We start from the raw sequence: 13,957 nt of genomic DNA, 5'->3' as shown, positions 1-13,957 counted from the left end.
AAAACTGCAACGGAAGGAGCGGAGCGCGTGGAGGGATCCCCATGGGGAGGCCTGGTTCCTCTGGAGTGTGAGATGCCCATGGCTCCGGCTTCTTAGGCAGCGCTTGGCCTCGGAGCCCGAGAGCTCTCGCTGCTGATTGAAAGGATGGCAAAGCTGCTCCCCAGGCAGGGGCAGCCCCTCAGGTCCACGCTGGGAAGTGGAAGGAGCTGCACCTCGACCCACATCCGGCGGGAGGCCGCCTGGCTTTCCTCCTGGAGACACTCCTGCCCCGCTGTTCCTCGCTGGAAGCATCAGGAGCAGGCGTGAGACAGCTTGAGAAGGCCTGGGAAGGTGCCACCCCAAACGCCTGCGGGGCCTCACAGCCAGGCCACGGCGCCACCGGCCACAGGAGCACAGAGGTCCCCACCCCGCCCCAGCTCTGCAAAAGCTGCAGAGAATGCGGGAGAGACAGCTGCAGACAGGTCTCCAGGCCTCACAGCCGACTGTCTGGGGCGATCCTGAAGAAAGGAGCTTTTCCTGGGAAGCGCTGACACGAAACGCCGTGTCATGGCGCAGCGAACTTGGATAAGCAACCCCAAAACCGACACTTAGGCTCCTGTTACAACCATCACTTGGCCAAGGGAGTAAACTTCTATGTGTGTATCACTCGGGGGGTGGGGTTCACCAATGGAAAGAACAGTCTCTAAACCTCATCGTAGCAGTAATCTGTTTTTGTTTTTGTTTTTTTTTAGACGGAGTTTCACTGTTGTCGCCAGGCTGGAGTGCAATGGCACGACCTTGGTTCACTGCAACCTCCACCTCCCGGGTTCAAGGGATTACCCTGCCTCAGCCTCCTGAGTAGCTGGAATTACAGGCACCTGCCACTGCGCCCGGCTAATTTTTTTGTTTTCTTTCCTTTTTTTTTTTTTTTTTTTTTTTTTTGTATTTTTAGTAGAGACGGGGTTTCACTATGTTGGCCGGGCTGGTCTCCTGACCTCATGATCTGCCGCCTAATAATCTTAATAATAACAGCATGTGTGTTCATCTTGTGGAGATTCGAATCTGACTGTGATACCTGTGGACTTCCGGCGCCGTGGGCCTCCTGTGTGCCAGGTGCTGGCTGAGTCCCACCGGCTCTCCAAGGGCTGCTGAGGTCATTGTGCAGCCTCGGAGATAGGTGCGCAGAGCGATGGGTGGATGTTACAGCCTTTGTCACCATGTTTCTTTCACTCGGACTCGCCCGTTCAGAAGCTCTTGGTCCTCAGATCTCCAAGGAAGCTGCTTTTGTCCAATACGTGTTTCCAGAAATCTCAAAATAGTTCCAAGTTCTGGCATTTGACTTTTTCTCTTTTTTTTTTTTTTTTGGCTTTTCTATGGAATGCCAGAGATTTTGTTGAAAAGGAAGACAGCCCCAAAAGTCTCAGATCAAAAGAAAAATATTAATGTATTTGCAGAGTTCTGAAAATACAAACTCCACAAATTTCTATGAAAATATGAGAAAAATGCATCGGTGTAAACCACTGCAGTTCTATTCAGGGTCAATGGTTAGATCACAGTGTGAAGTGTGCAGAACATTTAAATCGAATTTAATTAAATATGGATTAAACTATTTTAATTGTTATTTCCAAATAGTACATCCAAAAGAGACAGGCCTACAGAACTGTCACCCACCAAAAATGTAAAAGTGCCCCCAAAATGCTAAAGACAGCAGCAGCCTCACATGTGCCAAGACGACACTGTGCTACACTAGCCAAGGCCCACTCCAGGAATCACATGGAGAAAACTTAGAGGTTTCTTTGTGTTACACAAATGATCTAAAGGGACAATCCTGGGCTCCCCCTTTTACCTTCAGGGAAAAAAAGTCTCAACCTGAGTTTTGTTGTGAAATGTGCAATATTTATGCTCTTAGAGGGAAACAGAAGCACAATTTGCTCAGTAGACACCAAGCCCTGTGTCTGTTCTCACCCCTCCCAGGCTCAGTGTGTTTTGCTCCTGCCCCCCAGGAGCCGCGACTGCTGCGTTTGCAGCACTGGGACAGGTTGCATGCTGGGATGAGTGTGTAAGTGACTGACAGTATGACAGCCTAGAGGAAGGAGCCGGCCCCTCAGGGCGAGGTCTAGGAAGGAGCCAGCCCCTCAGGGAGAGGCCCTTCTTCCGTCATGAGCCAGGATGCAGGTGCGAGGCTGCTACTTTAGAAAAACTCCACCTGCAGATGGGAAGCAGAGGCCCCTTTTTAAAGGCAGCCTCCAGCAGGGAACAGACTTAACTGGAGGCAACATGTAGATGGAAAGCAGACAGAGCCTCTCCGAGCCCAGCCCCACATGCAAATCTAGACTATCAGAGAAGCGTGACACCCAGTTATTTCAAGATCTATAATGCACGGTGAACAATCTCTCCTCAGACTGATTTTAATGTTTGCTACCTTGGCATCTGCAGCACCACACACATGAGATTTTGAAGACTACAGGTGCCTGTGCATTCTTTCCAATAGAATCCTTTTGATTTAAGTGAGACCGACTTTGGTTAGGTACATTTTATTTTTGCCTACTGCTCCCTTATATTTTTTTGTGTGTCATAAATGTATGGTATAAAACTACTTTGGTAACATAAATGAGAATTCCCACTGAAATAATCATCCAGAAAAACTTGGCTTAGATGCAGGTGCAAACAAATAAACATGAGGATATTACCAAAAAGGACATCTGTGTTTAATTGACATTTGTTCTCCCTATCCAAAAAGAATGTCACTTTGACCCTGCAGCTGGGTATGGCAAAGATCTGAAGTCACATGCTGGGGAGACACCTGAAAAACCCACGAGCCAGAGAGGGTCACAGATGACGAGCTTCCACCCAGAGAGATGGACCGACCATCCTCCCTCCTTTGTCTAAGAAATCCCTCACACTCCTCCTCAAAGGCTACAGCTACAGCAGAGGCTTCCTCGCAGCCTTTCAATGGAATATCCAACTGGCGTTATCTAAGGGAACATGGCAAGAAAAGGGGACATGAAATTCCAAGTTTAATGAGGTGCTGTGACCTCCCCACTTCTACAGCACTTGTTTCCACAAGCTGAGACTTTATAGGTAATCACTTCTAAAATCTTCTGTGATGAGTACATCATCTGATATTTAAATTTATTCTTAAATTGTTTCTCTTTTTCAGCACAGATAACTGAGATTTATAACTACAGCCAAGGCATCAAATCACATCTGAGTCTTTCTCCAGTGTGAATCTTACACACATCGGTCAGACACAAAGGAGAGAAGAAGATGCTTCCTTCAAGCCATGTACCTGGCTCCACGCTGACTTTCCATAACCTATGGCCATGTGGTTTCATGGGTGAAGCATGCTGGAAATCATGTTATCCCTGGACAGTTGTCCAAGGTACCACTGTCCTTCCTAGCCAACGAAGCAAGACTTCTAGCAGTAGAGCATTGGTGGTGCAAGGAAGCAAAACGTGGAAGCAGGCGCGCTGTTCTTGGTGGGCGTGTGTCCTTGAGTCTGAAAGATGCTTCTTAAAAGAGTAGCTGATCTCCAAAGAAACAGACTGACTTGTTCTTTCTCAGATGCAGGGTAAACAAATTTGCAGTGTTGGGGCAAGCTAGGGAAGCAGCACTTTGGGGTCCTATGCTTATGACCCCACAAAGTAGGCACCACCAGGCTCTGGAGAACGCCCATGAGGGCGCCCTGTGCACACCACTGTGTGCCCCATGGCTGGCCCTTGTGTGGAGAGAGGTGTCCTGCCACCCCATAGGGCCCCAGCTGTCCACCTCATAGGAGGGTCTGAAGACAGCCTGGGTGTTGGGAGCGTCCGGGATCCTATTGAAAATCTCACATGAAACTGTTTCCAGTGCTAGAAGCAGGCCAGCCAGTTCCCATCTGGAGGATGCTGCCAGGGACAAAGATTCTTAGAGTCCCTGAGTTCTGGGGAACCCAGTGCTGGACTGAATCAAATGAAGAGACAAGCTCCCTGAGAGGTTATCTGATGAAGAACAGTGTGGACTCACTCTCAACCCCAGTGCTCTTCGAGGAATCATTCAGTAAGAAGAAAATGCCAATTTACCAAATGTGTCAATATCAAGTAAATGTCAGGACTTATTAAAAGAATCAGGTTGAAGCAAATTGATCATAAAATTTTAGAATCACATAGAACCAAGCTGCTCAGGAAATGTCAGTGGTCCATTGAATAAACGAAGAGCTTATGTGTGTGTTTATGTGAATGTGTACATATGTGTATGTGTGTATGTGTATGTGCATGTATGTGTGTATGTATGTATATGCATATGTGTGTATGTGTGTTTGTGTATTTGTGTATGTGTGTCTCCCATTAAATGAATCGAAGATATTTCATCCAAGTTTTCACCAAGGGAATTAAAACTAAAATAATGTACAGTTTACTGAAACCTAAATGTCTACTGAGGAAAAAAAAAGCGTATAAGGACAAAATAGTGATATAGAACTATAGAACTTCAGGTACATTAGATTCAACAAATTATTTTCCTTTTCCTTGAGATAAGAAGGGATGCTTAGGGAAAAAAATAAATCAGTCATTTACAGAACATCATTTACTTTAAATGGTATATTCTATTTTCCCTACACCACAAAGAAAGCTGGAGCAGCTATTGCTGCTGCTATAGTCAAAGTTTCAACGTGTGTTTTAATGTAGATAGTGCATACAAGTATACAATTCAGTGAAAGAATGTCAAATGCTTTCAATTTTAATCATGTTATCTTTATTTTTGTGGACTTTTTCACAGAAAGATATTTCACATCTGTATTTTAAATAACTTTAAACTATTTTTTTCTACTACAGTAAAATATATATATGTGTGTGTGTATATATATATATATATATATAGTTCTTTCTCTTTCACACATTTTCCAAGTGTTGTTATTTTCTATTTGGGCTAAAGTTAGATGGAGTCAGTTCCTCAGTGGGCAGGTACACTGGAGGGTCAATGGGTAGCATCATCACCAGCTATTAGCTGTTTCTAGAAGGGGCTGGCATTACCTCAGGCCATAGAAAATGGTTTTCCAGAGTCCCCATGAGCTGCTTCCAGAGCCCAGCTTTCTGAAATGGATCCTGAGGCCTGGGGTGGGTTCCATGAGCTGGCCCACGACAAGCCCAGGCCATTTGCTGTGGTGCTTGCTACACCTGTCCCACTAAGTTCACGTCAGCATCTTTAAACTTTGTGTTTGGGATCCGGATATGATACTGCCACTGCACTTCATTTATTTAAAGTATAAATCAAAATGCATTTTTTACTGCATTTTGTTCCTTGCAATCTCAGTAGCATATTGAGGTTAATGAGTGAATTAAAGTTCCATTTCCCCTTTGAAAGTAGCTCACCCCTCCATTTGTGGTCCCTTCTAAAGCACGCCAGGGTTTCAGCACAGCAAGACTCATTGCAGTTGTGCTGGTGACACTGGGGCCTGGCACACCTGGACAAAGGCCCAAGGTGGGTGCTGGGGCATGGGCAGCTTGGTGAGCTCAGGGAAGCATGCACCATGCAGAATGGCAATTTTCATGCATCCCTGTTCTGTCCACGACTTCTTGTGTCTTTCCATTTTCCATAGTCACGAAAATTCCGGGATCCAGCACTCAGCCCTGCCAGCCTGGCTCCACCTACTTCCCTCTCAGGCCCTCCTGTCGGTCCTCATAGGACTCTCTGAGTGGGCTTTTGCTCCGGGGTCTTCATGACTCCCCCAGCATGAGGGGAGGATAACACCATTATGTGATAAACACTTTAGAAAGAGCATCTGACCGCAAAACCAGAATGGGACTTTAAGCTCCACAGCACCATTCTCTCTTGTGCCCTCAGATGTATAATAAAATAATCTTCCCAGGGACTCTTACTGGAGAATCTACCTGCCTACCTACCGTGCCCCATACCTGGCATTTGTGTAGCCTTTAAATGCTGCGTCCTGAAACTACTCTGACTTTGAACAAACTGTAATTTCAGAAGAAAAAAAAAATCCTTGATAATGAATAGCCATTTGTCATGGGCAAAGCCACAGGTGCATGTGGAGAGGAGTCTGACCTTTAAATCAGGAGTCTGTGCACACTGCAGGCGGATAAATGCACAGGGATTGGGTTTGCCACCGGGCAAAGACCGGGACTCCAGAGGTAGTTCATGCTGTTCCTTGTTTTCGGAGTACTAAATCTGGGTAAAGTCACGTGTTTCTTAATAACAGGGATAAATTCTGAGAAATCACCTTGATATGGTTTGGCTGTGTCCCCACCCAAATCTCACCTTGAATTGTAGTTCCCCACGTGTCATGGGAGGGACCTGGTGGGAGGTAATTTAACCCCCATGGTGGCTTCCCACATGCTGTTCTCATGATAGTGAGTTCTCACGAGATCTGACGGTTTTATACGGGGCTTCCCTCTTTTGCTCGGCACTTCTCCTTCCTACCATCATGTGAAGAAGGACATGTTTGCTTCCCCTTCCACCATGATTGTAAGTTTCCTGAGGCCTCCCCAGCTGTGCAGAACTATGAGTCCATTAAACCCCTTTCCTTATAAACATCCCAGTCTTGGGTATGTCTTTATTAGCAGTGTAAGAACAAACTAATATACACCTTTAGGCAAGTTCATCATTGTGTGAACATCATAGAGTATACTTACACACACTTAGGTGATATATACATCTTTATTTATATACTGTCTTTCCATATGGAAAACAGAATGTCCCGCATCATTACTGAACATCAGTCATTTCCCCTACTTGATCTCAATGCCAATATCAAGTGCCATCCAACAGGTCTCTACATCTGCTCCATTATAACGTTACGGGACCACTGTTGGACATACGGTCTGGCATTGAGTGAAACATCCCTGTGACTGTGTACAGGAATGTCTTCGTAACATCAGTAGGAAGAACTCTCAGGCCTAAAGAACATGGCAAAATTCTGCCTTTGTCGTCTGCAAAAGTAACTGAAATCTGTTTACCTGGTATTATATTGCATTATGAAAGGAAGAACAAGCTTATTCAACACCTGGGTAAGCATGGGTCTAGATACGGCACTCATAGTGCTGGTTTGCAGTGTGGTTGCTGTCTTGTTTCATTTAAGAGGACTGTTGCAGCTAATTGCCAGATGATGCAGAACATCATCTCAAAGGCACTTTTAGTCTCTGTGGTCTTTTTTCCTAGATAATATGACAAAGAAGGTAAATCTCTTTCTGAAAATAACTCTGAAATATCAGCATCTTTTGCTGAGTCAAACCCTTCATTGATGTAGGAAGCATTTCAATCTTTAGCTCTAAGCATTAGACTCTTAACTCTGCATCTAATTCTTAAACTGGGAAAACTGAAAATTGAGAGTACAAAATCAACACCAAAAAATCACTGAAAACTGCATACATGCTATTGTACACATCCCACTTGCTAAAAAGAAAAATGAGAAAGAATCATAAGAAATCTTATTGAGAATAATTTTAGAAGACTTTGGGGAAAAAACTGAAATATTTGGATAAATTTCTTCCTTATTCAATGGAGTAAGGCATTCTAAGAAAAGAATATTAGATAAGTAAAAAAAGACTCTGCTCTTAAAATTTATAGAAATTACTCTTCTTCCTTACATGCTGTGAAAAAAATGCCAACATAAACTCGAGTTTGTAAATGTAAAAAGTTATCAAGTATGAAAATATGTTTGCATTCATTTTGATGACGGATGTCCCCATCTTTGGATGAACGATCAAACAGTAGCTCACCCGTTTGCAGTTTTCTCGATACGCAATCTCCAGCTGGGGGTCTTTGCACTTAGCACGTTGAAATTCACAGCGGGAAAGGAAGGTCCTTCCGTCAGATGCACAGAGAGGTTTCTGAGGCGAACCCGCACAGTCCAAGCTACAATCCTTGTCTTTATCTTGATCGACTCTCAAAAACTTAAAGGAGAAAAAAAAGAAGCCAGACAAATTTAAAGACACATTTACTTCAGAGCAGCAGAAAACAGAAGGCTGCCCCAGGCCACTTCACGGTCAAGGAATAAAAGCTTGAGGAAAAATGCACCCCCGGTTCTCACCCCTACCAGAAGCATCACGGGCACGTCTGAACATTTTAGCCATTATCTGTTTCAAAAGCCTAGCTAACTTGGACGTTCTCTATATCAACATCGGCCGTCTGACACAGAACAACATGTGAATCGTTGGTCTTTGAAGGGGATGCACGTGTGCCTGACTCACCCCTAAAAGTCTGAGTAGCAATGTTTTCCTTTTAATTTGTGAATTCACTGACGAATTTGCCTCCACATTCACCACATTATTACCATTCTTCTGGAAGTGACAAGTATCAGGAATGTCCACTGTCTGGAACTGGGAGGGAATCCTTCCTGATTTAAATGGTGCCACACAGTTTCGTCTACATTCTCCAAATACAGATGAACTCTACATTCAACTGGACTAGGTTGCATTCACTTGGACTATTGTTCTTTGAATAAATGTTTGTTGAATGAATGAGTGACCTCATGGCCCAGAGGAAGCTTGTGTATTTCTCTGAAAATGCCTAAGGCACAGGAACACTCTCTGCAGGGCACAGACATCGCCTAATGGCCATGTGTGCCCTGCAGTTCCCACGGCAGCTCCAGGCCCCTGATCTCCCTCCTGCTCTTTTACAGCCTGACACACGCTTCAGAGCTCGCCGGACCCCAGGGAAGCCTCTGATCTGGGCGTGCTGGCCCCGCGTGTTTTCCTTGGACAAGTCATCAGTGTCCTGCCACTTCCTGACCGGCCACTAGTCCTGTCCGGGCCTCCATCAGCCAGACGAAACACCAGACACCAAGGGGAAGCTCAAGGTGACCCTGAGGAAGCGTCTGTGTTCCAGGACAAACGGGATTGTCAGAGGCCTTTGGTCCCCAGACTATCACCTGCCCCAGGGGGTGTTTTCCCTGATTCAGAACAGAGACAATACATTAACTAGAAGAAAGAAAGAAGCGTGCAGAGCTGTGGCTGGCAGAACATAGGCTACGGTAGTACATGGCCCTCTGGGTGTGGTGTGCACGTGAGCGGGGCTATGTGGCATTGTTCGTCCAGCGATATTGGTGGGGATAAAGAGAGTGCTGCTCCAATCCCTCTTCCAGTTTGAGCAGCGGGAAGATAGGGTTGAGGTTCAGCAGAAGCTGGGGGGCCCTCATCAGCATGCTCCTTTACCAGTGAGAGAGGAAAAAGAAATTCACCAACTCAGGATGGTGCATTCCTTGAGAAGCTAAGAAACTTTCTGACTTGAAGTCTGCATCTCAGCTGGCTCTGTTTAAAGGTTAGCTTTGCCCAGCTAATCAGCATGGTAACCCTCGGTGCCGTGGATCGCCAGGCGGGCTGTGTCAGTGGAGCTAACTCGGCAAGGCTGGCCGTGGAAATTACACTCACTTGTATATTATTGTCACATAGAGCTGTCAGCACCACTGTGGGTTAAGTCTCAGTTCTTTTAAAACTGTGCTGTGCTATCTTGAAGATAAATCTTGACCCAAACTTTGCAGGAACTACGGTGACCTTGATGGGCAGTGGAAGGAATCATAACCTGTGATTTCCTGAATGAAAATTTATCAACTTTAAATAATTTGCCCAATGTTACACATACAATTTTTTTAAACCTTCACAGTGATTTAAAAAAAAACCCTAAAAATAGAGATTAGCCAAAAGCCGAAGCTGGACTCAAAGCCAGGGAGGGCACACAAGATGCTGTAGGGGCCGGATGGCCCTGGGGAGCCCCAGACCTCACCAGAAATCCAGGCAGGGTCCTCAAAGCTCCCGACCTAAGGACTGTGACAGCGGCAGGTGTGGCTAAGAACAGGTGAGCCTGTGTGTTTTGGAGCTCACAAAGCTACTTGGCAGTGGCCTTGCCCAGATTTGGGGATGAAGGCTGGAGCCAAGGGACAGGTGAGCAGCACCCGAGGTGGCGGGCCTTTGCCATCTCAGAGTGAGCTATTTTTCACGTTTGTTCCGTTTCAAACAGCGTGCCCTAATTTTCCTGAGAATAAGCTCACCTGCTGAAAATGATTCAGGTTTGTTTTAGCTAAGAGGCGAGTGAAAACAGATCATTGCCTTTCAGGGTATTGCAAAATTGTGTGCTTTACTTAAAGAGGGCAGAGCCGGCACACAAATACATTCAGTTGAATTCTGCCACGGATGAGTCTCAGCCACGTTTTTCACTTCACCAACACGCACTGCCCAAGCTCTTCCAGCGGTGGGGGGCGCCCCGGGGCAGGCGGCTCCTGGGAGACATGGCCTTCGGGTGCTGTGCCTTGGGAAGTTCCTCCACCCGCTGAGATGCTGCCTGGATCTTATAAAATGCTTCGGAGTCATTCCTCGCCCCCCAGCACTTGAGGATCTCGGCAGCCTCGTTCTCGCAGCACACAGCTGGCCGGAGCAGCGCAGCTTTGTACCCAAGAAAGGGGGGAAAACCAGAAAGAAAACGTGAACCTGCCGTGTGTTCGGAGGAGCCCCCAGGTGCCTTCGTTTCAAACACAGGGGCCCGCCCTATTCATAGCTGTCTTCTACTGTAGAGGAAAAGATGGAATAACCTAAATCCTGTTAATTTTTATGTTTAAGGGGTGGTCTCTATGTATTTCCTGAACCCCTAAGTGAGGAGATGCTGAGGACTTAGGAAGATGCTGTAATTATCATTTTCTCTAAAGGAAAAGAGACAGCCTCGACATTTTTTCTCATATAAAAGAGGCCAGCATCCAGGCATTTGGAATTTGACCATAATTCTTGATAATTTACTGGTGCAGAACAATGGAAGTATGATTTCTCAGGAATAAGAGAACACACAGGTTATGTGTATGTTTCTCCCCTACTTCCTGTTTAATAGCAATTAAATTTCACAGGAGACAGTGCAGGTAAGAAAATAAGCTTTTAACTAAGTTGTGTTCATTAACAAACAGCCCATTCAAGAAAAATAAAAATTCCTATTCCAAAGAATTCACTATGTGTTAAAATAACTCGGTTGAGAGTCTTAAAACTAATTCGAGATAAAAAGTACTTTGCTAAATTTAGAATGCAATCAATTGGACATCGAGTGACTTTATTTTAAAAAAAAAACTCAGAATTGCAGGGGTTTTTTATTTCTTTTGATTTCCACGAAGCAGTGCTATTTGCACAGGTGCAAGGAGCCCAGGTGTAAGGGTGGGGGGAGGGAAGGGCACACGAAGTGTCTTTGTGGATACCAAGTAGCTCACACATTAGAAAACCAGTCAGACAGATTCAATGGGTTAAAGTCATGGTCTATGCTTCTTCTTAATAAATTACTGGGTTTGGGCCAGAAGAAAAAGATTAAAACAAAAAAACATTTACAAAACAGGTAAAAGCACTCTTCAAATATTAACATATTTAAAATTTCTCCTTATAATATTGATTAAATACTTCTCTGACTATATGAGATAATGCATGGCATGAGAAGACATTAAGGAAGTTTTGCCTCTGAAATACATAATTCTGTAGCTGTAAGATTTGCAAGGCCAGGCGCAGTGGCTCACACCTATAATCCCAGAGCTTTGGGAGGCCAAAGCAGGAGGATCTGCTGAGGCCAGGGATTTGAGACCAGCCTGGGCCACACAGTAAGACTCTGTCTGTATCAGGCGTGGGGGGAAATTAGCCAGGTGTGGTGGTGTAATAAAATAAAGTGCACAATAAATGTGCACCTGTGGACCCAGCTACTTAGGAGTCTGAGGTGGGAGGATCACCTGAGCCTGGGGAATTGGAGGTTGCAGAGAGCTATGACTGTGCACCAGTGCACTCCAGCCTGGGCAAGTGAGACCTTGTCTCAAAAAAAAAAAAAAATCTCAAAAGCACACACTTTCTAAATAACAGGCCAAGAGAAAATAAATGGTGTCCACGTGTTTGCTTTCTCTTAATGGGAGGTGCACACAGGAAGAAATGAGATTGAACAGAAGACAGGACAGCGCTGGCAACAAAGCCCAGTGCCTGGAGAGCCTGCACAATTCTGAAAGTCACTGGGGACAGGTGGGAGAGTGGTTACAGACTCAAGCCTGCTTTAAAGAATCATTTCTCCATTTTAAAGCCTGGACTTTCTCAGGTGCAGAAAACAGGGTCCTACTCTTTTAGAACAGAGAACCTAAATCTTCCATGCAAATATGGAAATCCCGTTTCAGAGCCCGAAATGCGAAGCTTAAATATAAAAGGAAAACACAACTCTCCATGGGACATTTTCTCCCAGAGATGGACATTCCATTCACTCATTCATCCAGTATCCGAGAGCCGGACATTCCATTCACTCATTCATCCAGCATCTGAGAGACGGACATTCCATTCACTCATTCATCCAGTATCCGAGAGACAGACATTCCATTCACTCATTCATCCAGCATCCGAGAGATGGACATTTCATTCACTCATTCATCCAGCATCTGAGAGCCGGACATTTCATTCACTCATTCATCCAGTATCTGAGAGATGGACATTTCATTCACTCATTCATCCAGTATCCGAGAGACGGACATTCCATTCACTCATTCATCCAGCATCCGAGAGATGGACATTCCATTCACTCATTCATCCAGCATCCGAGAGATGGACATTTCATTCACTCATTCATCCAGCATCTGAGAGCCGGACATTTCATTCACTCATTCATCCAGTATCTGAGAGATGGACATTTCATTCACTCATTCATCCAGCATCCAAGAGACGGACATTTCATTCACTCATTCATCCAGTATCTGAGAGACGGACATTTCATTCACTCATTCATCCAGTATCTGAGCGACAGACATTTCATTCACTCATTCATCTGGCATCTGAGAGATCTGGCATCTGAGAGACGGACATTTCATTCACTCATTCATCCAGCATCTGAGAGACGGACATTCCATTCACTCATTCATCCAGCATCCGAGAGACGGACATTTCATTCACTCATTCATCCAGTATCCGAGAGATGGACATTTCATTCACTCATTCATCCAGCATCTGAGAGACGGACATTTCATTCACTCATTCATCCAGTATCTGAGAGATGGACATTTCATTCACTCATTCATCCAGCATCCGAGAGACGGACATTCCATTCACTCATTCATCCAGTATCTGAGAGATGGACATTTCATTCACTCATTCATCCAGCATCTGAACGACAGACATTTCATTCACTCATTCATCTGGCATCTGAGAGATCTGGCATCTGAGAGACGGACATTTCATTCACTCATTCATCTGGCATCTGAGAGATGGACATTCCATTCACTCATTCATCTGGCATCTGTGGAAGTTAGTTGCACCACTTTAAATGTATTTTAGAAACCCTTAACTTCAGTATTTTATTGTCTTCGCCTTCTTGCTCCCAGTCTTTCAGAATAAAGCCTCATGTTTCCAGTTAGCTCAAAAGTCAGACCCAGCTTGAACGGAGCATACTAAATAGTTATTAAGTGACCCCTCTCTGTAAAAGGCATTCTACCGGAGGATGGGATTTTGAAGAAGCACCTGCCCTCATGAAGCTGAAAATCCAGAAGGCAGAAATGTACATCTACAAATGATGACCATGCTGTATAAAGAAGAACACAGGTGCCTGAGTGGCTCAGAGGGAAGATCGGTCAAAGCCGATTTGGGGGGATATCTGCTGCTTCCTAAAAGATGATCTAAGGCAGAGGTCCCCAACCCTGTATTCATCTGTATTTACAGCCACTCCCCATCACTCACATTACCCCCTGAGCTCCACCTCCTGTCAGATCAGCAGTGCCATTAGATTCTCATAGCAGCGTGAACCGTATTGTGAACTGCGCATGTGAGGGGTCTTAGGTTGCCGGTCCTTATGAGAATCTAATGCCTGATGATTTCTCACTGTCTCCCATCTCCCCCGGATGGGACCATCTAGTTGCTAGAAAACAAGCTCAGGGTTACCACTGATTTTACATTATGATGAGTAGCATCATTATTTCATTATATATTACAATGTAACAATAGGAATAAAGTGCACAATAAATGTAACACACTTGAATCATCCGGAAACCATTCCCCACCCACCGGTT

General features: G+C 45.0%; 1 protein-coding gene across 1 annotated transcript in view; it reads right to left on the bottom strand.

Moving 5' to 3' along the window:
- The window catches only part of SMOC2 (SPARC related modular calcium binding 2), a 225,114-nt gene that overhangs the window by 146,611 nt on the left and 64,546 nt on the right, over positions 1 to 13,957 (bottom strand). Inside the window, exon 2 of the mRNA XM_050787103.1 lies at positions 7,696 to 7,865. Within this exon, the coding sequence (XP_050643060.1) occupies positions 7,696 to 7,865 (170 nt within the window). The remainder of the gene's footprint in view (positions 1 to 7,695; positions 7,866 to 13,957) is intronic.

The sequence above is a fragment of the Macaca thibetana genome, chromosome 4 (genome assembly GCF_024542745.1).
Source record: "Macaca thibetana thibetana isolate TM-01 chromosome 4, ASM2454274v1, whole genome shotgun sequence".
Lineage (NCBI taxonomy): Eukaryota > Metazoa > Chordata > Mammalia > Primates > Cercopithecidae > Macaca > Macaca thibetana.
Note: the sequence above shows the minus strand (reverse complement) of the source record. Positions and strands in the feature narration are given on the sequence as shown.